Here is a 25,856-nt window from a genome sequence, read left to right on the forward strand (position 1 = left end):
AATTTACTTGGTTGAGGACTTATAACTCTGTGGAAAAGTTGTATTTCAAGAGAGTTTTTAAAGAAAACCTCTCATATTTACCTTTGAAGTTTCATGAGAGTTTTGTGTTGATATAAACACTAATATACTCTGGGTTAAAAGCTGTGTTGAAAATGAAAAAATGCATTTAATAGAGGCATGTATTACAAATAGCATCTAGCCACATAGGAAGGTTACTGTGATTTAATATCTGAAATTCTGTTGCTCATTAGTTGTATGGTGAGAATGAAATACATTTCTAAAGGGCAAGGTCAGTGTTACATTATCATGGAAATGTCTTTGTTGAATAAAAGTATAAATATTTCAAGTTTAAGTATTATGAGATTATATTTCTATTGGGGACATATGTATAGGATGAATGATTCTTCTCCTTGTAATTGCAGGAGCATATGTCATGTTACATGTCATTCCCGATTACTGATTTCATTTGAAATGGTCTGGAAATAAATACCGATTACTAGTAATGTAAGACTATTTACCTTGGAGTCAGATGTCTGACAGGCAGGCTGGAGCTAATGGATTTGGTCATTTTCAAAGCATTATTTTCTAAAGCAGGATGCTGTTTTAAAGTAACGCTGAATTTTCAGAGTCGTTTATCTGGATTCATTTGCAGTGGGTATGGAAAAGCACCCCTAGGAGCATGCAGTCTCTGATGTTTTTCCATCCTTTAACAATACAGAGGAAAGAAAACTGTACCCAGAACCTACCAATAGGACAGCTCAGCATTACCTGTCCTTATTAAAGTCGGTAGGACAAGGGAAATCAAGAACCACATATGAAGGATAGTGTCCGTGTAACTGAGGGGCGTTGCCTCACTGGGAGATGTAGTTGCATCATGGGAACGTGATGTGATTTAATTTCATCACTGTAAACATCAGAGTGGGTATGGTTGATTCATTTGAAATTCTTGTCCACTTCGCCATGGCTGGACAGCTGAGTTAACATGGGTAGGTCTTGGCTTCACACTGTTATGATTTCTGATTTGGGGGCTTTATTAGGGGAAAAAAACTGTTAGGATAACTTTAGCTGAAATCAAACTTTTATAAAGGTATGGCTTGATTTAAGGTACCATGAATTTTTTTTAGCCTTCTAAATTAGAACACTCTGTAAATTTTGCCTTGAAGGGGGCTCGGAGGGTGGGAGAGTATAAATCTTAGTTTTTGCAGTGCTGATTGTCTGCATGTGTTTTAAATTGAGTCCCAACTCAGCGGCAAGGACAACTCAGTTATATGGGAAAAAATGTTAGGACTCTTCTTGCTTAATTACCATGAATGCAACAACTAATAACCATCTAATATCTGAGTTGTAAATGGAAACATAGACCATCAGAAAAGAAAGCAGAGTTGAAATTGTGTAAAGAAACAGTAGTAGGTAACAAACTTGGCTTTTGATAATTTTTTCTGCCATGCTCAATACTGTGGAAAAGAATGCTGAAATTTTAAATAATTTGGTCTCTGGGTATGTAGCATCTGAAGTTCATAGTAAAGAAATTCATCTGATGATAATATCATGGTTTGAGTTTCTACAAGGCCAGTTAAAAGGATTAAGCTTCAAAGTTTGGAGGGAATTAAGCCTTAGTTGCAAGTTAAAATTCACAAAGTTGACCTTTAGAGGTTGCTTGGTTATTTGGTGGTGGTGGTGGTGATTTTTTTTTTTCCTGTCTAAAGTACCGAAACATCTCACTTTTAGGGTGTGAAACCTAGAACCTTTTCCACTTGTAGATGGGTTCTCTAGAGAGAATGGTGGATATGGAAGAGCCTGGGAAATTAGTGGCTCAAATCGGCTGGCAACTGGAGTACATTTAGGTGATTCACATACAGTTGTCTGTTCTCCTTCCAGGTTTCAGTGGTCCTGCAGGAAGGGAGAGGTGTAAACCAGGACCTTAAATGTTGGCAGGATGAGAAATATCAATGTCTAGGTGGGCGGAATTCCCTTTTCGCAGGCCGAGTCTCCCAGGAAAGGCTGAGGAAACCATTACTCCTGGAACTGCCTGGGTGACTTCGTTCCCCACCGCCCCGGAGGGGGCTCTACCTTCCGAATAAAACTGGGGTGATCTGGGAAGTTGGAAGTTAGAGAGACTGTAGCCCACCCCTCGCCCCCCGCCAGACCGAACATACCCTGCTTTTCCGCCAACGAGTTGGGGCTTTTGTCACCCCTGGGAGGGCCGGGAAGGGAGCGGGAAAGTAGTGTCAGGTTGCACCCTTCTTGCCCAAGGGGTCGAAGGAGAAAGTAGATGCGCGATCAGAAGGGCGCTGAGCGCACAGAGCGCCCGGGAGGCCACAGGTGCCCTGGGAAGCGGGCACAAGGCTGGGGGTCCGGATGCGGGCCGGGGGTGCCAGAGGGCAACGCCAGCCCGGGTGCGCTCAGGAGCCGCGGCCGCTCACCTGCCCGCGGGGGCGGGGCGGGGCGCGGTGCTGGGGCGCGCCGCCTCCCGCCACCCGCCTCCCGCCCGGGGAGGAAGCGGAGGGGCGCGGTGTAAACAGAGCGGCGGCCGTGATGTCAGCCGGTCACATGGAGCCTCTTATGGCTCGGGATGGCTCTCGGCGGGCGGGCAGCTGCTGCAGCTGCTGCTGTGGCTCGGGCGGCGGCGGCGCGGCGGCGGCAGAGGGGGCTCCGGGGTCGGACCATCCGCTCTCCCTGCGCTCTCCTCACCGCGGCTTAAATGATGTATTTTGTGATCGCAGCGATGAAAGGTGAGCCCGGGCGCCCCACCGGGGCCGGGTGGGCTGGCTGCTCCGGGGGGCGGGGAGGCGGGCGTGCAGGGGGAGGGGTGGGCGCGCCTGCTCGAGCGCACGTACTGCCCGGGGCTGGCCGCGGGAACCCAGCCAGGGTTTTTTGGGCCCCTGCAGCGGCGCCCCCTGAGCCGGGTCACGGGATCTGCCTGCCTCCTGTCGGGGCAAAGGCTCAGGGGCTGGACGCCCCCTCCCCCCAACTTCTGTCCCCTCTGGCTCCTGTCAGTCGCCCGGGTCCTCCTGGCACCCGGCGGGGCTCCCGGAAGAAAGTTTGCTGGAAGTCGCCGCGCTTCTGGCAGGGAGGGGAGGGTCTGAGGAGCTAGGAGGAAGCCGGGGGCGCCCGCGACTGGTCCCCAGGGCCCGCACCCCGGACAGCTCTGGCCTGCGTAGGGAAAGCGCCGCGGCCAGGCCCGGCCGAGCGTGCGCGCGGGTGCGGTGTCATCCCTGGGGACTGGTCAGCGCCCCGGGCCTTGGGCCCTCCCCTCCTCTGCGGCCCGGCAGCCCCGAGCGCCCGGCGGCCGCCGGGGGGAACATGCGGCCGGTCTGCGCTGCGTGCCCGCCCCGGCCACTTCCGAAAGCGCCCAGGCCCTAGCGAGACGGGCTTCTGGAACGTGCCAAGGTTCCCTCGGGGGCCGCCCGCAGCCGCAGCGCACCCCGACTTGATACTTTTGGGTTGTGAATGGATGTGGGGAAGCAACTTCACCCCCCACAGGATTCGCGGGCAGTAGTGGAGGTTAGACGGCGGCGAGGAGCCGGCGGGCGCAGATTAGTCGTGGTCAAGACTCCGTCGAGCCTCCTCGCCCGGCCGCCGGCCCTGATCAGAAGTCCTTAGCCGGGCTGGTGGCCGGATGGCAGGGGGGACTAGCTGGAGACCGGACTGGCTTCAGGTCCCCCTAGGTGAGGAGGAAAGAAACCGTGGCAAGTCAGGGAAGTTTCTAATGAGAAAGCCAAAGTTTGGAGGTGTGCAGGAAGTCGCCTGCGCGGTCGGGAGAAGCCGAGACAAGCCAACAGCCCGAGAGAAACTCAGCTCGCACCCCGCCGCCCGCTTGTGCGCCAGCAGGTTCTTCGGGGTGGTTAATCTGCCCGAGTGGCTTCGCAGACCCGGCCGTTGGGAGCGGGGATTTAGAGCCCCATCTGTTTGCCGCGGACCGGGCTCCCTTAACGCGCCGCAGTTTCTCAGACCTAGACAGTCCTGCGGGGTCTGCCCATCAGAGCGGGCGCGGGGCGCTCGTTAAACGTTTGCTAAGGTGGAGGTTTTGTTGCAATCCTGGATGAAGGAAACAGGTTCGGTATCTGGCCTAGGTTTACTTTCAGATCACCGAGCTTTGCCTTTCTTCACTAGAGATTGGGTGGCATCTCTTTTATTAATTATTAACAGGCCGAAACGTACTGGACGCTAAGATGAGCTGCTTGAGATGAAATCTGCTTATCCGACGTGCCCAGAGCAAAATTTTTGTCCTTTCCCCGGTGGTTTGAGGGAAATGGAATTTAATCATTTTTAGAATATGCATCAGATAAAGGAAAAGGGAGGAGACCTCCCTGTGATCCACGTTCTTAAGCCTGAAGTTGTTTTTTTTTTCTTCCCAAAATGATTTTAAGATTTTCTTACCGACTTTTTTTGTAGAAGTGTATGCTCCTCCCCTCCCTCTCAAAAAAACTTTTATGCTATTTCCTGCAGTTCATTAATCCTGTAAAACGATTCAGACAGCCTTTGTAGTTAAGACATTTTCCTCCTTTTTTTTTTTTTTTTCTTTACGGCATGAAATAGATTTGGGGAGGTGTTAATCCTAGTCCTTATCTATTTTATTTGATATAATTGGTGTCGATTGGGGAAGGGTAAGAAGCAGAGACAATTTCCCCTAATGAACAGTAACCACCAAACAATAAGGAAAGTGCGTTTTAAGATTTTAACTTAATTTTGATGTTTCTAAGTACTTAGGCTTTTGCTTTTGTAGTTCTAGTACAAAACGAAGTTCCATACTATCACTTGGTGATTATTATCAGGGGAATCACACCACCACCGTATCCCCCCCCCCCCCCCCCCCCCAGAGCTCTAGCCCACACATTTGTCTTGGAGTGACCTCTGGCTGCCAGAAGATAATAGATTCAGAGTATTGTGCTTTGGGAAAAGTGGCTCAGATACACTGGCAATGCAGTTTTTCTATAAGCTCAGCTGGAGGAGGGGAGGTCAGGGAAAGGGGGCGATGCATCTAGACAATTAGAATATTTCATTCCAAGGATCATAATATCCTGTGTCTTAATAGGGTTATCTTGCTCTGATGCATATTTAAACTGAAGAAAAATAGTTTCTGGGAAAATAAGGAATGCTGTAAATATTTCCATATCAGATTTAAGGTGCGGGGGGAGTGAAGAGGGGGGCGGAAACTGGCCCAGAATCATATTAAATACTTCCCTGCTGCCTCTCAGTTTTAATAGTTAAATTGGTTCCATATGGAAGGGAGTTTGTATAATTAGATTTTTTTCATATGAAACAGAAACACTCTTTACAATATAGCTTTTCAGTATGTGTATGCATGTAGCAGGGGGAGGGTAGAACAAGCCACCATAAAAGAGAAACATTCGCTTTGTTGGTGATTTACTGATGTTTTTTAAACATCATTAAATCAGGCCTTTTGAACTCACGAAAGAAGAAAATCCTTCCTCTGCGTTCGTTGTCAAATAAGTTTAGGCTTAAAGTGGATTCATGCTTAGAAGTAATAAATCTTCATTGGAGCAACTCTAGTCTCATCTTTCAGTTTTGTTTTTGTTTAATTAACAACAGAATTCCAATACCATTTGGATGGCTTCTTGGGCAAACGGAGAGAGCCAGCGATAACATTTATAATCAGGGGAGCACTTGTTCTGCTCATCACAAAAGTGCTTTGGCCAAATGTCAGGCGGCAGCCAGTGCTGAAAGGAAATGCGAGTGCCTCATCAGTTTCAGTAGATTATGCCCCCTTTGCTTCCTAGGAGCCCTCAGCCAGTGTTCATGTAAATGGAGTTAGGAGAGTGAAGGGAGGCTTAAGGGGAATGTCTGTCCCATAATAGATTGTTCCGTGTGCACAGTCTGTGCGCAAACACAAGGCATGATACTACTTTGAAAATACTGAATATGTAGGTGATTAGGGGTATTTCCAAGTCTAATAAATGTGATTTTATAGTTTTGAAGAGTGTGGACTTTCTCTTTCCCAAATGAAGTTTGAATTTATCCCTCATCTTATTTTAAGCACTGTGTCAGTAGTATTCCTCAGCTGGGACTTTGGTTCCACTTTCATGACCTTTGATGGGTAGGATTGGGAGAGAGTAATGTCTGGATCTTGGAAAAAGAAATCCCAAATGGCTATTCCAGTGAGCAGAGTGCTTAGCAGGCAAGGAGAGGTCACTTCTTTTATAGACAAGGAAGATCTCTGAATTCATTTGCCCATGGGTGATAGAGGGAGTTCAGACCATCTATGAAGTTGAAAATATTTTAGAAGCACTGTTTGCATGAGCAGTCTCTTGATTTTATATATTTCATTCACATCACTTGAAATGCAAAGCAATATCATACTCAAGTAAACCGCTTTGCCCTCGATTTGAATTGAGTACTGTATAATTTATTTAATGCTGCCCAGTTATAAAATGATAGTCTTTAATAGACTTAGTCCTTTGAATATGTCTATGTACATATATATTTAAATACATATGTAATTTAAATGTTAGGGTTTTTTACTATCTAGTAAATATATAGGTAAATATATGAATAGTTCTTACCAGACTTCTCTTTCTCCCACCTTTCCCTCCCAGTCAAGTGAATCACAATAAAATGGGTGAGATCAGCAAGTAGATAATTGCAGAGCATCTGCAATAGCACCCAGCTATTTGTAATTTGTTCTGGGGCACCTAAAAAAATAACATTTACAAATGACCTTTTATGGGAGAAAAAGTTACTGAATGGATAGATAGATCTGCAGAGGTAGAGTTCAGTTATCTTAAAATTTTTTGAAGTTATTTTAGTGATCAATAAAACCCCTTGGGGAAAAGGAAGGTGGGATGATTTGGGAGATTAGGGTTGAGATATATATATATATATCTACACATACTATTGATACTATGTATAATATAGATAACTAGCAAGAACCTACTGTATAGCACAGGGAACTCTACTCAGTGCTCTGCCCTAACCTAAATGGGAAGGAAATCCAAAAAAGAGGGGATATATGTAAACATATAGCTGATTCACTTTGCTATACAGCAGAAACTACCACAACTTTGTAAAACAACTGTATTCCAATTTTAAACAAGAATAAAAAATAATAAAAGTAACATTATAAAATAAAAAACATGAGTGGAACAAATCTATAAATACTTTTCATTGTAGAAATGTTTTCTGCATGGATTCTAAATTTTCAGTGTTTATTAATAAGAAATCAAGCCTACCTTAACCGATATATTTTATATTTATTAATTTTATAAATCATAATTAGATGCTCAGAGTTAGCAGCTACACTGTATTTATATTTCTCTGCTTTAAAAATAATAATTTGGAGAGGCCCACCAGTGACAAGACAGGTGTGAATTCACATTTGATATTATCTCAGAGACCACATATTGACCCACTGATGAATGATCTACTCCTTCTTTCTCCCCCTTCTAGCTCCTCCACTAAGGGTACCTCCCTTTCACACCAGCCTTTGAGGCATGGACTTAGAGATTTGCAGTCAGAGCTTTCTGTATCTGTCATATCGTCTGTAACATGATGGAACATGGTTTTTCATTGTCCGAATGCTGTATCTAGAGATAAGAGGTCTAAACTGACAGACAATAGGGTAAATTAGCCAACAGGCAAAATATTAATACAAGAAAGCAGTTGAAATCTTTGGTTTCTAGATTTTCTTTTTTTTAAGTGACATTTGTTAGCCCTGATCATATTATAAGGAAGTAACCCAATAACTTTAAAATCTTTGTATAAGAAGTAATGTCGGGTGGGGTGTGGAGGGAGATGGGAGGGAGGTTCAAAAGGGAGGGACATATGTATACCTATGGCTGATTCATGTTGAGGTTTGATAGAAAACAACAAAAGGATAATTAAATTATCCTTCAATTAAAAAATAGATAAATTTTTTTAAAAAGTAATATCAAACCTATTCCCTAGGTTTGCCAGCAATTTGATTTTTTGCTTTTGATTTCATTGCCTCTGAAATTTATGAGGCATTTCATAAATACAGGGAGGATGTTAATCTATATTTGGTTTTTGCTTTATGGCTTACATTCTTGTCTCATTTAATCCTCCCTAAAAAGTCATTGACTCTGTCCTGGTTTTTAGTTGAAGAAACTGAGGCTAACAAAGGTTATTTGTTATAGTCAAACTCTTCCAGCTGGTAAATGGTGAAGCAAGGACTAAAGCCCTAATTTCTGCTGTCTTCATGCTGCCTCTCTTGGAGGAAGCTGTGAAAATGTCCTGGATATAACTTTGTCTCTAGTTAGTAGAAATTATAACTCTGGCATTTATAAGGAAAAAGATTCAATTATGTAATGCTTTGCTGAGCTTAATATCTTTAAATTACTATTTAATAAAATCAATTTGGTACAAATGGGGTTATTCTTATTTGCTTACCATTAGTTCTCTTCATCCACGATTTTCATTAAGTCTGCATGTTATAAGAGGATCTGGGTGAAATGCAAGCATTATTTTCCTAAAGAATATGGAATACTATGATACATAGCTAACCTGTGTAACCTATCTCCATCATGGTAGAATCAAGCTGGAGATTTATCTGTACATCCACATATCTTTAGGCAAAGGAAGCATTCACAGATACATCTTTAATATCCCTTTATGGAGTAGAAAGCTCTTGATTCCTTGGGCTTGTGAGTGCTGTCCTGGTTGTTTCCGTGACAGTTAAAGGGCATGATCATGGATGTAATCTTGAGAAATCTGTTGTCTTTTAGGAAACCAGAGTCAAAGTTTCCGAGCAGATAGATCTGCAAAAACTCATTTCTCACTTGATTGGGGTTTATTTCTCTGGCAACTGGATTGAGCTGTCTGCCTGAAAGCAAACAAGCATCATCTCATAGAGTCCTAGGAAGAGCAGAAACCTAAAATGTCATTTCGATACACACCCTACTGGCATTCGGTTCCTCTCTGCAGCCTTCCTGCCAAGAATTGTCTGGTTTTGCTTGAACACCTCCTGTGATGGGGAGCTCACTATCATTAGAGGAAGCTTATTCCATCTTGAATATGAAAATTCTTTTTATATCAAGCGTAGCGGTCTCTTTTGTACTTTTAATCCTTTGATTCTATTCTGTTTCTTTCTTTGGGGGTAATCACAACACATTTAATCCATCTTTCATATGAAAGAAAGATTGTCAGTTATTTGAAGACTGAGTATGAAACATACCCACACTACATTCTCAGTCTCTGCTTTCCCTATCCACTCCATTCTATTCACAGTCAGCCTTCCAGCATCCTTGGTTAGCTTCTTCCTCAAACACATTTCAGTTTGTCTAGAATTTCTTAAAATTTTTATACCAAATTTTTGTACCACAACCATAGTCCTAGTTGTGATATGACTGACTCAGCACTTAACCCACTAGGTAGTAAAGCATGAAGATTTTAAATTTTGTTTTAATTTCTTTGAGATACATGACCTAGGCTGTATCTTTTGACCATGTCATGAATGGCCTTTGTGATGCCACTGTAATTTTTGGAAGTGGACTTTTGACCTACTTAGAAGGACTTTTAGATGAACTGAAGTTGATATTAAATATCCAAGAAAATCAAGGATATTGAAAAAATAAAGGAACATTTGGAGCATTTCTGAGGCGTTTTTCTCCAGTGTCAGAGCTGAGATAAGGCTGCCCTCTAGTGGGTACTTTCCCATGGAACGCTGAAAGCGGTAATGGTGCCAATGAATTTCCCATCAGGCTAGTGGAGAAGGTCAAAGGTTGAAGTTACTTTCTCCATTGCTGTGGGGCGTTCTACATCAGATTCAAAAGTGTAATTTATCGTTGTGCATGGTTAATAGAAATGTATCTGTAGTAGAGGTAATAAATTTTTAAAGTTTTCTTGAAGAAAATAAGAATATTTTTTTAAAACTTAAGATAGATTAAAGATGATTTATAAAATTTCATTTGGCTCCATATTAAATGTAAATATTTAAGTGATATTTGGTTTGTGAGTAAACAATTATTATGACTTTTGTGGTAATCCTTTTTTTTAAAAAAAAAAAGAATTTCAACCTTAATTCTATTCCCCAACCATTAAATATTTTTTTTTTAAATAGAGATTTTCAGCCATCTTGATCAGAGAAATCCAGAATTTTCCTTTTTTAAATCTAAAGTTTTGGGAGTTTTTTGTTTTCCAAAAAGGGAGACACTTAGAAGTAAACTACTATAGCTCTTTTTGGCAATAAAACAGTTTATCAGTGGATGCAAATCTATTAACCTGTTTTGTTTCTGAAGATTTAGTGCTATAGCATCCTGCTCACCTCAGTATACACAATTTGCCAAAGAAATAGAGCAATGTATGACCCAGGTTTATATAACATATCACATATGCTTTAAAACACTGCACGAAGTAGAGGTAAGCATTCATTTGTGTCATTTTTAGGATAAATAATACAAATGAAATGTGTGCTTAGATTTCTGTGGTCTGTTGAGTGTGAAACAGTTATGAAACAATCTGGTTTCTGTATTGGAATCGAAGAAATAAGTATTGATTTTTCTATTTCCTTAAATGTCATTTGCCACTGGTGCTATGGGAAGAGAGGAGAATGCAGGTTTACATGAATTTTGCATTGCTCAAGTAGTTGAAGTTTGTGAGCTGAGCCGTGATAACCAGGGTGATCGCAGTAACAGATAATCACCAGGATTTTAAAGGATGACAGTGCTGGCTTGTTCCTACCGGAAAGATGAAATTTCATCTTTACGTGAAAAAGAAGGAAGGGAATTTTTTTTAAAAAGCCAGGAAAACATACTGTTTAAACTTTTTCATCATAGAAATAAGGTAGTGGTTCAGCAGTGAAGACTTGTGGTTAAGTCTCAGATCTGGTCTTGAAGCAGACCGTTTTTCAACTGCGCCACCCAGAAGTGTGATTCTTTCACCACATGAGAAATATCCTTTTTTTCACAGAATGTTATTTTCATTTTTCAGTCATTGGGGTTTTTATTTTTATCTTTTCTCTATCTCATGTCATATCTTCAGTAGAACTCTGGATATAAATAACAAACTGAATTTGTCTCAACAAATATTTATGAAGTGCCTACTGTGTGCTGCGTTATTCAGGTGCCACCCTTGTGATTTCATAACAGAACAAACACACCTCCCTCCCCATCTTAAGCCATGAATCAGCATTTAAAGACCTGTACTGAGAAACTGGCAGCCGTGCTTAACCAGGGAAAGCTGCTCCAAGACTACTGAGCTTATAGGTCTGTAGTTTCTGAGCTCCACGCCATTTAAAACAAAGACTTTGCAACATGCAATGAAACATTAATGTAATTGGATAAAGTTAGTCCTTCAGTTTACATGTGAACATGATTTCCTTCCAAATAAGCCACAGAGTAGCTCTAAAATCCTGCCTCAGCAGTGGCTCCGAAACTTTGGACAGCTACCCATAACCCGGAGAGTTACAAAGGCAGATTCCTGGGGAGACCCTGATTCCGTCAGCCTGGTCTCAGCTGGGAAGGTGAGTATTTAAAAGGTGTCTCAGATGTTGCCAATTCAGATGGTTCTCGCTCACTTTGTAAAACTTCCCTCTTGCTATCAGAGCACAGTTGGGCAGTGGAGTCCTCCAACCCTTCAGTGGTTCTCAAATATCATCAATCTTCACAGTTAGCTGAGAAACATTTGAAAAACAAATGCCCAGTCTCCATCCCTACCTGCCTGGTTCTGATTCTGATAGTCTGGGCTGAGGCCAAGGAATGTGAACCTGTAAAAGCCCCCCTTGGGGACTGAGGATCTGACATGTTTGAAAACTGCTGCTCTGGTCTCACCCTCTCCTGGTCCCCGTGAGGTAAGGATACTTAGAAGGTCAGGGATATTAAGGTAAGCAGACACTTTCTTTTTGAGGCCACTGAAGTCTCCTTTCAAAGTGGAAGAGGTGCCCACTATGAGTAATTTCTGCCGTAGTGTGCATGTTATAGACACATTTGAGATAGTCTTATTTCTGGCTTTTCTATCAACTAGTGGGTAGGAACAAGTGGTCAGACTCCGAGTCTGTTACCTGAAGTGGCCCAAACGGGAGAGGACCATATTCCTCTTCTGCAGAAATCTTGCTCAGGGTTTCTATCAGAAAGCCAGTTTCTCTGGCTTTCTAGCCCTCAGTGAGCCACTGGGCTGGGTCTCACCACCATGGTGACCACTCAGTGGGGGCAGGCTGAGGATTGTGCTGCAGAAGTCAAGGCCAACTCCAGTGGAAACAGTGATGACTTTTTTCTATGTTGCTTTTTTTCCAGCAACAAAGTACAGGTTTTAGAGCCCTGAAAGCTTGCAAATGTTTCCTATTTACAAGATGGTGTTTCTGAAGCCCTGAGCACCCTGCTTGTATCTGCCAGTGCCCAGGCTTTAGAATGGCAAAATCTGAATGTCACAGACACAATCTTGCCTTCGTGCAACTTAGATTCTAGTCTGGTGAAACAGATACAAGTGGAACTATGCTGGGTGAGCAGGGGAAGGCCGACCCCCTTCCGCACCAACTCCAGCCCCCTCCTTCCTTGGAAAATATAGGCGCCATAGCCCGTCATGTGGCAGACATGATGCTGTGGGAGCGACGTCGAGCACAGCAACGTTCATCTGTGGTCTTGTGAGTGTATATTCTGACGGAAAGAGACAGATGATACCTCTCTCTCTTTAGTCGCTAAGTCGTTTCCGACTCTTGCAACCCCATGCACTGTATGTAGCCTGCCAGGCTCCTCTGTCCCTGGGATTCTCCAGGCAAGAATACTGGAGTGGGTTGCCATTTCCTTCTCCAGGGGATCTTCTTGACCCAGAAATCAAACCCAGGTCTCCTGCATTGCAGGCAGATCCTTTACCTGAGCTATGAGGGAAGCCCAGATGATACCTAAGTAAACATAAGTGAACTAGAGAAATACAGATAGTGGCAAGAGCATGGCCAACACAGAAAGTGGAATGGCTTAGGATTGCTTATGGCCTCGTGGATGAACAGGAGGGAACAAAATCCGAGATTTTTTTTTTTAACAGGTGGTGAACGTTCTGCCATAACCCAGGAGGGAATTTAGAGGTCATCTGTTCTCTTAGTGCTCAGCCTTGTCTGCCCATTAGACTTGGCTAGAAAGCTTTATGAAAAATATGAGCCCAGGCTCCACTCGTGGAAGCTCTTGATTTTATTGGTCTGAGGTGGGTCTCAAGTACTGATAATGTGTAAAAAAAAAAAACTGTCCAGATGACTGCGGTGGAGAAACCTCCAAGGTCCAACACCCTTACTTAACGTGTGAGTCATCCGTCCCAGTCAGGGCAGCAGCGTTGGGTAGTGGAAACCACCACCCCCACCCCATAGGGTTCGGGCAGACACATAGATTCTCTTCCCAAGTCAGCTACTCAGTACTTGTCAGACCCCCTCAACTGCTGGCTTTCCCCTTTTGTAAAGTTGGGGAAACTTGTAGCCATCAAGAGCTTTCCACCTCTCCCATTCTGTGGAAATGTTTCCTAAAATAAGAAAAGGGCCACGTTTATTGTCCATAACAATTCCCTTCTAGTTTCCTTATTCCTTGTCTTAGCTCCTCATTGCTAGGGGTGCCTCCATCAGCTGATCAGCTCCTTTAGGAAGTGAAAATTTAAGGTAGAAAAAGGTGATTACTTTTTGCCAATTATTTAACTAAGTTTAAGAATGAACAAACTTTCATTAATATTAAGGCCCAGACTTAGTTCTGGTAAATTACAGTCATATATTATCAAATTCTAGCCAAAAACCTTTTCCATTTTTGATGGTTGAGTTAAAACCAAGGAGGTTGGGGTAGAGAGACTGCTTAAAAATGGAAACCCTGGAATAGTCTTAACCATTGCACACCACAGAAATTTTATTCGTTACCAAATATTCCAGGCCAGAAATCCAAAGACACTGAGTCTTCTCCGTATATTATTTGCATTTTCTTTTTTAAAAAAACAAGCAGAAACAGTGTATCTCCTGTGTTGCCAGCTTATAAAAGAGAACTATGAAACTGAAGTCTGTCATTGAAAAATATCATTGTACTTCCTCATCTGTGACCATGTATCTCTAAGAACTTGGGTTTCATTGAAACATTTATTCAGAAAGATAGCAGTTCATTATAAACCAGCATGATATGTAAGCACCTTAACTTTATTTCCTTTTTGTGTGGAATCTCCCAGCGGGGTTTGATAATATTAGGCAGTTCCACAAGTGATAATAGTTTGAAAAGTAAATCTCATAGGAGCTGGCACATGAAATTAGAGCTGTGTCTTTTTCAACAGGTTTTTTTTTTTTTAGAATAAGCACATTGCCTGTTTTGCATGTATGTATTTCGGAAATTGGACACACATGATATACATCCATTTATTCTCCTAAAACAGAAAATTATGGAACACCATCTTCCTGTAACTGAAGTTGTATCCGTAATAGCAAGCACCTTCTGAAAAATGATACCATGTAACAAAATAATTGGCAGAAATTTATTTCAAAAGCAATGTTTCTATCACAAGCATAATCATGTAGAACAGAAGTGTTTTTGTTTCCACCACTGCAGAGAAACAAAGTCGTTTAATATGAGTTAAGATGTCTCAAAGTTTTGGCAGACTTTCTAAGCCCCCTGCTGCTGTTGCTTTCAGAATCTCTTTTAGAAGTTTCCATGTGATTTCAATGGCTGCTTAGGGGAAATATTGGCTAAACTCCTCATTTTGACTGTTAAGATGGCTTGAGTGTTTTCAGAATGTTTTCATTTGCTAGAAATATGTTTTGCACTCAGGCTTCTCTTGTTGAAGAAGGTTGGTTACCAGCCATCTGATGACGCCTCAGGGTGTTTACAGAAAATGTGGGTGCTGTAGTTATATTTGAGCACAGCCCTCCCCCAACAAAGATAGTGTGGTAATCAGCAGAAATGGGAAAACATGTACTTAAGGATTGATGCTTGTAAAGAGGTGCTGTAAAGAAACATGGTTGTTCAGATGTAAGACATGACTGACAGCTCTCCTTGTAGGCATGCTAGTAACAATAAAGTCTAGAAGTTCAACATCAAAGCGATCACAGCTTACTCCACCAGTGACTTGCACATCAAAGAGGAAGCGCAAGACAAAGGCAGTGCACGGAGGTATGTTTCTGCCTGGTAGCCAGATGCTCACGGGGAGCTCCCAGAGCTCCTCTCTTGAATGCAAAGTGATTTTTTTTTGCCGATCATAGTTTTCATCTCATAAATGACCAGGAATATGAAAGGAGGGCAAATGAACGTTGTAATTGCTCCCCATCACTCTTAAGTTTGGTTAGGAGAAACTCATCGCTGCAGAGATTGGTCCCTCTGGTTTCCTTAAAGAGCAAATTCCATACCGACATGGGCAGCTCTGACTTCACCTAATAGGGTCCGGGGAATTAGGCACAAGATAAGAGAGTACAAATTGGATACATTTCAGGTTGGTTGTTTTGAATTATGCTTGACAAAAAGCTGGACCTAAGTTTCTGGAGTTCTCTCTCTCTTTCTTTTAAATTTTTTCAACGTTCGCCTTGTGGGTGGATTTTTGCTGAATCAGGTGTGTGTTACCTAACAGGTGTGTGTGATAATGAAATTCAGACCTGTTAAACCGGCTCTTCATTAATCACCAGATCTGTACTTCAATCTCTAAAGCCAATGGTGTGTCCTCAAGAATACCAAAAGTAGAACAGGAAGAAGAGTCTAGATTTGATTCCCCCCCTCCTTGTTATTAAATTGAAAATAAAATTAACTATGCAAGCATTATGGGTATTTTGAAATAATATGCTTTTTTTTCCCCTGCCTTTGAAATCTGGAGTTCTTTTATCGTTCATCTTCAGTAATTTACTCATTTTTAAATGCTATTGAAAAATAGTAGTGCTCTGTGTAATCATTAATAAATACAAAGCGGCTTTCTCAAGGCTCTAGGGAGACCTAATAAACACAGCTGTGTTACTAATTGATGCTATACCGAGCTGACAAAAGTAGTGCATCGGTAAACAGAAGTTAGAAAGCAAGAAGTTAAAGAACTATAGGGGATTATGTAGACATCAAGGGTTGGAAATTATAATAAGGCCTCTTTAGGGGAGCATTAATTTGCATGTGGCTGAATTAGGACACCCAATTATTTCTGAGGACACTATGAAGAGCTCATCCAAAATATCCCCGAAGTGAAAGGTTTGGGTGGTTTGGGACTTACATGGGATAGAGGGGGGACTGAGGATGTCATATTTCCTATAACTCACCATAGTTTTCCCAGTAGCTTGTTAGAGTAGCTTTCTTTGTCAGGGAGAAAAATGCTGATGAACTCGAGAGTACTGCTGTTTCTTTGTTCTATACACACAATTTATGTTGGATTGCCACAATGGAATTTTTTTTAAGCGGGGAGCACAGGAATGTGGAGACAGAAATAAACCTTTTAAATCTTCTTTCTGTGAACCCCACAAGGACATGAGCATTGAGCAGATTAGAGAGTGGATTTATACCAATGCTATCCTCTACAGCAGTGGTCCTCTACGTGTGATGATCTGGGTACCCCTGGGGGTCCCCAAGGTCTTTTCAGAGGCTCCAAGAGATTAAAACTCTTTGCATAATAACACTAAGACATTATTTGCCCTTTTGACTGTACTGACCATTTGCATTGATAGTGCCAAGGCAGGTAAAACTCTTGGTGCCTTTGCAGGAATCAAGGCAGTAGTCATTTTCACTATTAATGTGGACTCTCTGGTAAAAAAAAAAAAACATTACCAAGTTCACTTGAGGCTGTCCTGATGAAGCAGTAAAAATTATTAAGCTTATTAAATTTTGACCCTTGAGTACAAGTCTTTTTGACGAAATGGGAAGTGCACAGAAAGCACAGAGAGCATTTCTGCTCCTCACCAAAGAAGGATGTTGTTCTCCAGGGAAAAGTACTTCTGCCACTGTTTGAGTTAAGAGTTGAGTTTGGACTTCCCTGGTGGTCCAGTGGTTAAGACTCTACCTTGCCAATGCCAGGAGATCGGGTTCAATCTCTGGTCCAGGAACTAGGATCCCACATGCCATTTTGGCATGGCCAAAAGATTTTTTAAAAAAAGCTAAACTCAGTGCTTTTTTGGTGGAATGCCATTTTCTTAAGGGCTTCCCTGATAGCTCAGTTGGTAAAGAATCCGCCTGCAATGCAGGCAACCCCGGGCCATTTTCTTATTAGAACAACTGACTACAGTTCTCTGACTTACATACACATCCTACATTTTCTCAAAAATGGATCAAGTAAGCCCATCATTTCAAAAAAAATGTTTGTTGTTTAGTCTTTAAGTTATGTCTGACTCTTGTGATTCCATGGCCTGTAACCCACTTGGCTCCTGTGTCCATGGGATTTTCCAGGCAAGAATACTGGAGTGGGTTGCCAGTTCCTCTTCCAGGGCATCTTCCCGACCCAGGGATCAAACCCACATCTCTTACATTGTCAGGCAGATTCTTTACCACTGAACCACCAGGGAAGCCCTCAAGAAAAAGTTGACAGTATCTGTTACTAGTAGATATCTGCCCAGATACTTTCAGGCACATATTCAAATTTTGGAACACCTTTATCCAACACCATGAACTTGACAGTATCCTGATAACGTAGAGGTTTTTGTTAATGTAGGTGGTGATATCAATAAATGTGATTATTGAATATAATTCCATTTGATAATGAAATTAGGTGATGTAACATGTCAGCGTCTAAAAGAGTTATGTAACTCATTTATCTAATACCAATACTTTCACAGGCTTCCCTAGTGGCTCAGATGGTAAAGAATCCAAAGGACCAATGCATGCTAGTATAAAAATATGGATGGATATAAAAGATCATTCAAAGTACAAAATATACCAATATATTTGAATTTAATAGAGGGTGTAGAAAATTATTGATATAGTTTCAGGTTTCATATTTCAATTAACCTTTAAGAAACTGCCACTTGTTGAGTTTTGGTATAGTATCAAGGCAGAAAATCCAGAGTTACCTGAAAAGACTATTAAAATGCTCCTCCCTTTTCCACCTTCATATCTGTGTGAGGGCAGATTTTCTTCATCTACTTCAACCAAAAGAACACAACAAATCCAATGCAGAAGCAGGTATGAGAATATACCTGGGTTATTTAAGCCAGAAATTAAAGATGCAAAAATAATGGCATTTTTTACTAACCTTTTGTTTGGTAAATATCTATTTTTCATAAAAATACCTTGTGTCAATGTGTAATGAATTTATTATTGTTATTTTCAAATTAATTATAGATACATATTGTTCAGTGTTTTCAGTTTTAATTTCTTATATGGTATTGATATTTAGCCCAAATACACAAAAGCTGTTATAAGAGCATGAAATGATCCAGACAGCCAGAGTTTGAAAACTGTTCTCTACAATTTAAGAGGCATAAAAGATTTTGTGACAAAGCACAAAGTAACAATAGAGATGCACTTTATATTTAGGCAGAATTTAGCAGACAAACCCCAGATTATATACCAAACAAAGCACTTTCAAATGTAAATTCAAGAACTAATCCCCATTTCTTTATAATATTTTTCTCTTTATTGGTTGTGGACAGCCATTGCTTATGGTGGCCGTTTTGTTCTCTCTCTCTCTCTCTTTTGTTTTAATAAAAAATATGCGAAAAACATTTTGTACAATGAGTACAACTTCAGAAGGATCTCAAGTCCTGGTAGATGTGAAATGTTTGTCATTAATATGAATGCTTTGGATAATGTTATTGCTGTGTGTAGAGGTGGAAAACTCACAAGATTCTGCCACCCCTCAAGTGATGTGTACCTTCCTTTGAGGTTCACCAGTCCCATAGATCCCCTCCAAGAGAGAAGAGTTCTGCCCAGATAGCCATTGGCACCTAGAGAGTGACAAGAAGGCTGAGCCTTCAACTGACTTCAGATGTGCTTGGCAGAATTAGTTCCATTATACTGATGAACTACAGGAAAGTCCAACCTTCCCTGAAACTTCTTGTGAAAAATAATTAGAAAGCAATGCCCAAATGCTTGTTCTTAATTTTATAATCGTGGCCTTTGTTGCTGGGCCATCGGCCTCTTTGTTGTTATCAAATAAGGGGCAAACAGGTCTTGGCTCCATTTGGTTTCCTTTCAGCAGATGGTCAGTTGACTGGGAGCAAAGGCATTTTGACAGATCTGCATTGCCAGGGTCTTTCTTCTCATTCCTGCAGCTAAGAGAGGAATTGGTGCCCCTAGAGCCAGCTCAGTGTCGGAGTAATCAGGACCCCTCACTCCCATCGTAGTTTTATTAACCAATTAAAGGTTAAGCTGAAACATGTGTAAATAGAGGTTCTGCAGTGGTCCAGAGCGAGCCTGGCCAGGAGAAAGATCACCTCATTTCCTCTTGGATCTGCTCAAAATCAGGAGGGCTGAGGAGAGCAGGAGAGTAAGGTGACCTCGCTTCGGAACAACACACAGTGATAACGTGAGGGAAGGATGGGAGTGGAGAGGAAGGAAATGAAGGTAGCATCCTGTCTTCCTTAGAAAACCTGTGGGGAAGGCCAAGTCCTCACCTCTGTCAGAAGGGTTAGAGATTCAACTGCAGGCCTACTCGTGGTTACAGAGAAAACAAAATTGCCTCCAAATCTCTGAGATAATTAATTCTCTCTGAAGTAAAATGGCCCTTCATAGACATTGTATTTTATTCAATTTCTAACATTTTCCTGCTAACTTAACTTAAAATCATGAATTTTATATGTTTAGTTTTGCATTAGTCAGTAGTTTTGACCCAAGCATAGAAAAACTAAAAACCCCAAAAGGCATTTTTTTTTCTTGATCTGAGAGTGTTTACTGTGAAAATTCATCAAGCTTACATTTGTGAGTCGGGCCTATTTCTGTGTATGTTGCACTTCGATAACAAGCTTACTAAAAGGTGGGGGCATTCTAGTACCCTTTTGTAAATAAAACGCTCACAGTACTGAAAATATTCTCTGTACTCTAAGCTTTGGAATTTTTCATTCTCATTTAACACACATTTTGTTTATTCTCAATTCCTTCATACCACCGCTTCGTAAACAAGACTGAATCTGTGACCTGATGCAAGGAGAACTAATGGCATTTGTAGACTTCAAATATGTGTGCAGAGTCATAACTGTCTCACAGTAGCCACCTCTGCATTGTTCTTTCCTTTTCTTTTTTTCTAATGTTGGCTTTTGAATGATCCAGGAGGAAGATAGGAGGAGAAAGTGAATCAGTTGAGACGGTTAGTATCGTTAGCTCTTCCCTAAAGGGTCTGGTTTTAGGAAAGGATGGGCTGAGCCCACTGGCTGTGTTTTCAAAGTGTATCATCTATTTTCTCAGTGCTCCCAGTGGTCACCTAGCTTAGCAGCCAAGGGCAAAGTTGCCCCTGCCCTCCAGCACTTAAAGACCAGTGGTGCCTCTTTCCAGACCACCTCCTCTTCCCTCTCCTTAAACTCAGTGTTTCCATCTTGTATCCCATTCTCTCCCAGATCTTCCAGGTGATATGAGGGAAACGAATAGAGAAGGAATATGAGAAATTTGGCATAAGTATAAGAGCATGGATGGATTTGGAAATTTTTCCAAGTAGAAAGTTTAAGTCCCAGTAATACTGCATGCCATGCCAGCTGAAAGATCTTAGGCAAATCATGTAACATCTCTAAACCTCAGTTGTTGTTGTTTTTTAAAGCTGGCAGATGGTTGCTTTACAGCGTTGTGTTGGTTTATGCCATACAACAGCATGAATCAGCATACGTATATGTATATACCCCCTCCCTCTTGAGCCTCCCTCCCATCCCCACCCCTCTGGATCGTTACAGAGTTCCAGACTGGGCTCACTGGGTTATATCGCAGCTTCCCATTAGCTCTCTATTTTACACATATACCTCAATTATATCAACTGTAAAATTAAAAGATAATAACGTGAACCTCATGTGTTTTGGAAAGTAGACAGTAACACATCCAAGGTGCTTTCTACAATGTTTCACTGTAAGAGGTGCTTGGCCCATCGTAGGCAGTGAACAAACATTATGGTAAATAATGCCATCCGCATCATGTCACATGGGGGAATGGGACACACCGTGTACACAAACTTAAAGTCAGGGTAATGACTTCATCCTGTCTGATCTCAGCTGACGCTCGCTGGCATTTTACCAAGGCCTTTGCTTGTGCCCAAAGACATGAGTTATGTGAGCTGGTCAGATAGGGGCTGATGGAAGTCAAACTCTGATGGTATTTCTCATCATACAGCCTAAGAGGTTCTTAATTCTACACCAACCAAGCCCTGCCACGGTGAACAGTAATACATGTCCTCGGACTGTCATTTTTTAAAGTGATTCCTCTGTGCCAAGCTGTGTGAAATGGATCCCCATATTTCATGCCCCTGTGAGCCTTTCATGCCCCCTTGGAGGCAGGGCAACCTACCTACAACCACGGAGCTAGCACATAGCAGCCTTTGGAGGTCAAGCCTGTCTGACTCCTGAGCCCATGCATTGAACCTCCTTGCTACTCTGACCCAACAGCACAGCACCAAGGGGGTCTCACAGAGATACATGGTTCCAGACTCTGGACTTGGGTTGCCAGCAAACTGGGGTTGTGAGCTCCTTCAGAGCACTTTGGTGGAATGGCAGGTAGGCAAAATTTGCACAGGTATTCATTGAGCGTCTATTGTGTGGCAGTACAAAGCGCTAGAAGCAGAGAGAAGGGATGATGGAGTCCCTGCCTTCAAGGAGCTCACAAGCCAGTGAGAACCCAAGGTGGAAATAAAATCGTGATACAGTGTAATTGCCAGATTGGAGTAATAGGGGGCAGGTTATTGGAAGCACACAGGAGCAGCCAGAATCAGACTGAGTCAGGAGCAGCTTTCTATAGGAGGCCAAGGCTTAGCTGAGCTGTAAAGCGAAGGAAGATATTTCCAACAAAGGGTAGAGCTTGTGAAAATTCTCAAAGGCAATACAGCAAGGGAGGTGAGTTTGGGGGCATCAGGTACTTGAGTGGCCTGCAGGGACTGCAGGAGACGAAGCAGCTAGAGGAGGTGGTGGGGTTCAGACCATGAAAGGCCCCAGCTGTCGCTCTAAGGGGGTTGTTCTCTTAAAACAGGTGATGGTAAACCACAGAGGGAGGTCACCCAGCATTTTTAAGGCACATGGAATCACTAGGAACAATCAGATGTTCTCAGTATCTTCCTTTCTCTTAATCATTTCAGTGAAGGGGAGAAAAAAAAAAAAAAACACTTTTCAGATGTAGCAAAAGACACTTCTATGGTACAGTTTGGGTTTCTGTGCAGGCACTTCACCTCTCATGAGCTGTTGATATATGAAAGGCATCTGCCACAAGACTCCTTCGGTGGATTTTTGCGCTTTGCTTGTTAGAAATTGATTCGGGGACTTCATTATGATGTCGCCAAGATGAATGGGGCAGCAGTGTTTGCGCTGCCGGGAGGAGGGAAAACAAGGTTCTGTGGTGCTGCAGTTCAATCACGCTGCTTACAGAAGCAGGGCCATGAAAGGATGGAGGAGCGTGTCTTTGATACTGGAAACCCTGTAGCCCTGTTGGTGCTACAAGCGAATGCTTAAATTAAAGGTTGAAGCCCGCTTTCAAGTATTGACTAGCAAGCAAAAAGCCCAGCCCACACGCGTGCACCTACTCAAGCTTGTTAAAATAAAAATCCACTCTCAGCTAGGCTCGTGTCACAGCCAGCGTAATTATGCCATGGACGCCTGCTGTTTGAATTCAAGAGGCTGGAGCACACGTTTATTTAAAGATACACTTGGTAATCGAATCCGTGTTAGTCAGGACTTAGGCCCGAACTGTGAAGCAGTAAATACCATTGCCAGCTGCCTCTCAGGTTGGTTCTCCTTCACGGATTCAAGATCAACACTTGGCACTGAGCAGACATATCCAGAAGAGAGGAATTTGACTCCCTGACCTGAAAACGGGTTACTGACCTCTCTCAGCTCTCATCTGCCAGTGGGGCTAATAATAACTTCCCCCTCAGTGGATTGTTTTGAGGACTAAATGAGATAATACCTTTCTGGTACTTGGCCCGTCACTGAGTGCTTCATAATATAGTGTCTCTTTAAGGTGACCCAATGTATATATTTATTGACATATAGTTGATTTGCAATGTTATGTCGATGTCTGCTCTATAGCAAAGTGATTCACTTATATGTATATCCTTTTTTAAAAGTACGCTTCTTATCCATTATTGTTTAGCTGGTGCCAGCAGTAAAGAATCCACCTACCAATGCAGGAGGCACAAGGGATGTGGGTTTGATCCCTGGCTCATGAAGATCCCCTGGAGTAGGAAGTGGCAACCCAGTCCAATATTCTCGCTTGAAAAATTCCATGGACAGAGGAGCCTTGCAGGCTACAGTCCACGGGGTCACGAAGAGTCGGACACAACTGAACGCAGATGCAATGGTTTTTATCTCAGGATATTCAATACAGTTCCCTGTGCTATACCATAGGACCTTGTTGTTCATCCCTAATGTAATTTAATTTTATTCTTTATAGATTTTCTTAAACAATGGGCAGGAGTATGACTTACATGCCACCCTTTTTTTTTTCTGGCTACCATTGATAAAGGCAGAATAGTCCAGTATCTGTAATAGCCACTGGCTTATTAAATTCTTTGAGCTAGGCTTCCTGCATTTCTGGTGGTTAGATAATATGCTCACATTATCCAAGTGTTTGGGAAAGCCATGGTAGAATCTGCAAATGTGAGGTATCACGCCCATTTTGTTATTGGTTTCTCGTGGGTTCTTCCACTCACCATACAAATTTCAAAGTCATTCTCCCCGCTTGCCCTGTATGAGCCATGTGAAATGCAGGCCAGCATCTTCTCCAACCAGTGAATCCACTTTAAACCCACTTTATACTGAGTTGCTTTCTACATTTAAGGCTACTCAACTTTGTTATGTCATTTTAAGTAAACCCCCAAATTCAGATTATGGGTACTGAGAAACAGAGGAGAGTACACTCAGCATCTTTTCTGCAGAATCTATGGAATCTAATGCATGGAACTTAGAGCTGAAGCCTCCTTCTCCCCATCTCAGAGTGCTGGAATTTATGACCCATGCAGCATGCTCTGGTATATGTAAGTTAGGGCATTATTCTGTTTATATAACTCACACTCTGCCATTTTGCATGGATTATTACAGTTTAATGAGAAAAGCAGTGAGGTCAGTTTAGGAGTTGGCATAGTGTTCTGATGAGTTTTGATAACTCCCCAGATGGAAGCAGAATTCTGATCATGGAAAGTGACATAGCTAAAAACAACAGTCCCTTGGCTAGTTGGGCATTTTATAGGATATTTGACAGATAGCAACTTCAAAAATCATCTAGTCCAATCTGTACACAGCAAGTCCTTGGGACATGAAATGCCCTGCCCAGGATAAGCTAGTGGCAGGTTAAGTAGACTCAGCATCTCCTTACTTTTCTTCTAGAATTGTTTTCACTGATTGTGTTTCATTAAGAGATCTGCAAAGAGTTTTCTGGAAATAATGTTATATCAGAAAGGGCTGTATGAGTGATGCGATGGGTCTGTTTAACTCTTTAGTAAGAAGGCCATTCATTTTTATCAAAACGCCCGTTTGCGTCATTATTTGTATTTTCATAGGAAAGGAACAAAAATTAATTCCAGCTAACAGCAGCATCACAGAGAAGCCCTGGGCTTTCATTTAGTTTTTTAAAACACAGAAAAACACAGGAAACCGCTTCAAATACACCATCACAATGAGTTCAGACTGTGTCAGAGAAGCCAGCAGAACTCTGTCCCTTCCTGCTGAGTATTGTGAAAATCTATCCTCATTGTTTGCTGTGGTCTCCTGGCAAGGGGCACATCGAAATTCCTCCCCAAGGGGGAAAAAAATAATAGCAGGAACAGTAAATAACAACCCTCAGATAATACAGATGGGTAAACATTTCCAGCATTGATTATATAAAATACTGTTGACAAGCCACGAGCAGGCAAAATGAGGAGAGAGTGGAAAAGATGACTTTTATCTGCCATTCAACTCTGGGCTTAGGAGGCAGGAGTGAAACAGAGCAAAAGACGTGATTAACATGGTAATGTACATCATCGCATGCGTAGGATCACAAGAGGGTCCTGAGCATTATCTGATCTGGGCCGCTCCTGTTACTCCAGAGGAAACAGAAACTCGAAAAGGTTAAGTGGCTGCCCCAGCCTCATACACTTCACAGCAAAGCCAATTTTGGAACCCTGGTCTCCTGCCTGTCAGTCCAGCGTTCCAGCAACTGTAGCATGACCCCCTAATTGAATCCATGACAGGAGTGGTGTCAGGGGTACAAGATGAGGCTTGTAGAAATTTCTCTAAATAGATAGATGTTTTAAAATCATCTCCAAAGGGCAAAAACCTGTTAATTTGATATTGCTTAAAACCGTAAGCTGTCATCAGATCCAGAAAGGAAGGAACTTTTCGTGTCTAGTTATGCAACAAATACTTACTGAGTGCCTGTGCTGTATTTGTGTGACCTGTGGTCCAGACTCACTTCTCTCTCTTCTTGGAAGGGGATCACTGGATCTGTCCACTTCACCTCCCTTCTGTCTAAGGATGTCATGCTCACATCGTCTCGCTGTCCTCTACATTTTCCTGTCCTTTTAATCTAGTCTCTAAATGTCAGTCTCTGTTCTCTTCCTTTCTAGTCAATGTGGGTTTCTCCTGTTTCTCTTACTCTCCACTCACTGACGTATTTGCATCACTTTAGCTGCAGTTAATATCTGCTAAATCAAACCATATTGGATTGAATAGCTTCTATTGATTTGTGCATAAAAGGATGCTTCAGCTGGCCAGCCCTGCTCTCTGTCCCTTCTTTGTCACCAGTAGGTTTAACTTACTCAAAACCCTCCTTGTCCTTGTCCCTCTGTTACCCCTGTATTGTTCATCCTCCTCCTGTTCAAGCTGGCTCATCCTTTTGGACTGTCGTTACTATCAACACAGTATCTGTTTGCGGAGGTGC

At 42.2% G+C, this 25,856-nt stretch overlaps 1 protein-coding gene across 3 annotated transcripts in view; it reads left to right on the forward strand.

Annotated features, from left to right (window-relative positions):
* The window catches only part of RORA (RAR related orphan receptor A), an 810,701-nt gene that overhangs the window by 696,976 nt on the left and 87,869 nt on the right, over positions 1–25,856 (forward strand). Inside the window, exon 1 of one of the 3 annotated variants that reach the window (XM_027553854.1) lies at positions 2,590–2,732. The exons of the other annotated variants lie outside the window; for them this stretch is intronic. Coding sequence (XP_027409655.1) covers positions 2,702–2,732 — 31 coding nt within the window. The 5' untranslated portion in view covers positions 2,590–2,701. Of the gene's footprint in view, positions 1–2,589; positions 2,733–25,856 lie in introns of those variants that run through there. 3 annotated transcript variants of the gene reach the window in all.

The sequence above is a fragment of the Bos indicus x Bos taurus genome, chromosome 10, assembly GCF_003369695.1.
Source record: "Bos indicus x Bos taurus breed Angus x Brahman F1 hybrid chromosome 10, Bos_hybrid_MaternalHap_v2.0, whole genome shotgun sequence".
Classification (NCBI taxonomy): Eukaryota; Metazoa; Chordata; class Mammalia; order Artiodactyla; family Bovidae; genus Bos; species Bos indicus x Bos taurus.